The sequence below is a fragment of the Raphanus sativus genome, chromosome 9, assembly GCF_000801105.2.
Source record: "Raphanus sativus cultivar WK10039 chromosome 9, ASM80110v3, whole genome shotgun sequence".
NCBI classification, from domain to species: domain Eukaryota; kingdom Viridiplantae; phylum Streptophyta; class Magnoliopsida; order Brassicales; family Brassicaceae; genus Raphanus; species Raphanus sativus.
Genome location: NC_079519.1, coordinates 9,856,553 through 9,858,805, shown reverse-complemented (window position 1 = coordinate 9,858,805; position 2,253 = coordinate 9,856,553). Strand labels below are relative to the sequence as shown.

At 30.6% G+C, this 2,253-nt stretch overlaps 1 protein-coding gene across 1 annotated transcript; it reads left to right on the top strand.

The window, feature by feature from the left end:
* Positions 1-537: 537 nt before the first annotated feature.
* LOC108824409 (auxin-responsive protein SAUR32) lies at positions 538-1,496 on the top strand. The gene has a single exon (XM_018597828.2). The coding sequence runs from the start codon at positions 760-762 to the stop codon at positions 1,177-1,179; it is 420 nt and encodes a 139-aa protein (XP_018453330.1). The 5' UTR covers positions 538-759; the 3' UTR covers positions 1,180-1,496.
* Positions 1,497-2,253: the final 757 nt, after the last annotated feature.

Sequence of the window (2,253 nt, the reverse complement as noted above, 5' to 3'; positions counted from 1 at the left end):
ATAATAATATATACATCATAATTCTTTTGGTAAGATAATTATGTTGTTGCAGAAAGGACTAATTATGTTATTTGATGAAAATAATTATATGTGTAAATTTAATATCTATAACCTAATTATTTATATTAAAGAATATAGTTATACGAATCAGTTAGTCAGGCTTAAATCATTTAAAGATCATATATAGATGTAAAATAAATTTCCAATATAATACTCAGAAAAATATGTTGAATCACATATATCTTATAAGAAAAACTATAAAAATGAGATGTAAGTCTGTTGGTAAACACTCTAAAACGCATATATGCCATATGTATCAGGAATGTTTTGCTTTAATCCTGGATAGAAATTGAAAATATAACAAACCCCTAAACCCGGCTGCAAATTTTACCGCGTCAATTCCAGCTCATTAATCAATAAAATAAAAAATAAAAAGTTAATTAGGAGAAAAAGCCTTAGCGGTGTGCGCGTGAAGCAAAAGCCTTAAACCAGCGCATAATATGTATATATACACGCTTATATCTCAGTTTCCAAAATCATTCACAAAACCAAAAAAGAAACCTCATATACATATATGCTTAGCCTATCATGAGCAACATCCCCGCATCTCTCACCGACTCATCTCTTTCCATCTTTCTCCTTACTATCTCTTCTGCCGTCGATCCTTGGCCCTTTTCTATCTCCGTCTTCTAACATCAACCTCTGCTTTATCTCCGTTGCGCGTTTCATTCAATCTATAAGAAAGATTCGATCTTTTTAATGGGTTTTGAAGATCAAGAAGAACAGAAACAGAGTCCAAAACAGAGTCAGAGCCAGATGGTGTTCAAGTTCCACTTTCATGTTCCCCATCTCCACATACACAATCATCATAACCATCATTATGTTCCGAAAGGCTGTGTCGCGATTATGGTGGGACACGAAGGAGATGAAGAAGGTCTACACAGATTCGTGGTTCCTTTGATGTTCTTGAGCCATCCTCTGTTTTTGAGTCTCTTGAAAGAAGCTGAAGAAGAGTACGGATTCAAACACGCGGGCCCGATTACGATTCCTTGCCGCGTCGATGAGTTTAAGCATGCTCAGGAGATTATCGACGAGGAGACTCATCGCCGTCACAGTCATCACGGTAACGGGCACAACTACCATCATCACCACTACCACAACCATCTGCCATGTTTCTGAAGATCTGTACTTGGATTTGTTGGTTTAGTTTGGTATTGGTTTGGTTTGACATATAATTGGGTATTGGTTTGGTTTGACTTCTCTTTTGAGATTGTTTTAGTTTTTCCATAATTTTGGTTTGTAGTTAGTGATGATGATGAAAAAAATAGAGAGCAATTGAATGTGAATTCTTCTCATCACGAATGTAATAAGAGGAATACGAAATTTCAACTTGTGGTTGTGGGATGACTGAAATTTCAGTTTAAGTAAATGAGTCATCTGCGTCTTGCGCGGGATGAGATTATATTTTCAAAAATAAAAATTAGAAATTTGCATGATTTTTTTTTCCGTGTATTTTTGGTCCACAATTTCGAATATAAGTAAATATTGGTTTTGTTAAGCTAAAATTGCCAAGTTTAACCATATTTATATGTAATATTAATTTTATTATTTTGCTATTGTTATTTGTTGATTGTACTTGGGCCAAAAAGTCAAATATTAAAATATTGAATTTAAAGGTAATCCACATTCTATGGGAATGATTTTTAAAAATATATTGTATTTAAATAATTATAAATAATATACACTTTTATCAATATTTTTTTTAAAAAAATGATTAGAGGTGGGAATTCGAGTACCGTTTGGTTCGCATCCTTGCAGGTTTGGTTTGGTTTGGAGTTGCGTTATTGGTTCGGGTTTGGGTTTATATAACCTATCTAATTTTTTCCAAAAATTAAAGTTGATATATACTTAAATTTTTCAAATATAAAAATAAAAATAATATGTAACATATAAATTTGAATAATGTATGCCAGAATACTTAAACTTAACACAAAAACTTGTTTAGCTTAAATATTTTGATAAGAAATAAATAGATAATTTATGTATTTTAAGTATTTTAAATATCTTTTAGCTATTTTAAACATGTACTTGTAACTATTTTTTATATATTTCAAAGTATTTTAAACAACTTAGAAAAATCTTATATATTTTGTATATTAATTTAGATATTAAATTTAAATAATTAATATATATAAGTATATAAATCTGGTATATATATATTCAGATACCCCGGAATTTTGAACCCATTTGGAT

Coding starts and splice junctions, on each gene's coding strand:
- LOC108824409 (XM_018597828.2), top strand. CDS start 760: ATGGGTTTTGAAGATCAAGAAGAACAGAAACAGAGTCCAAAACAGAGT.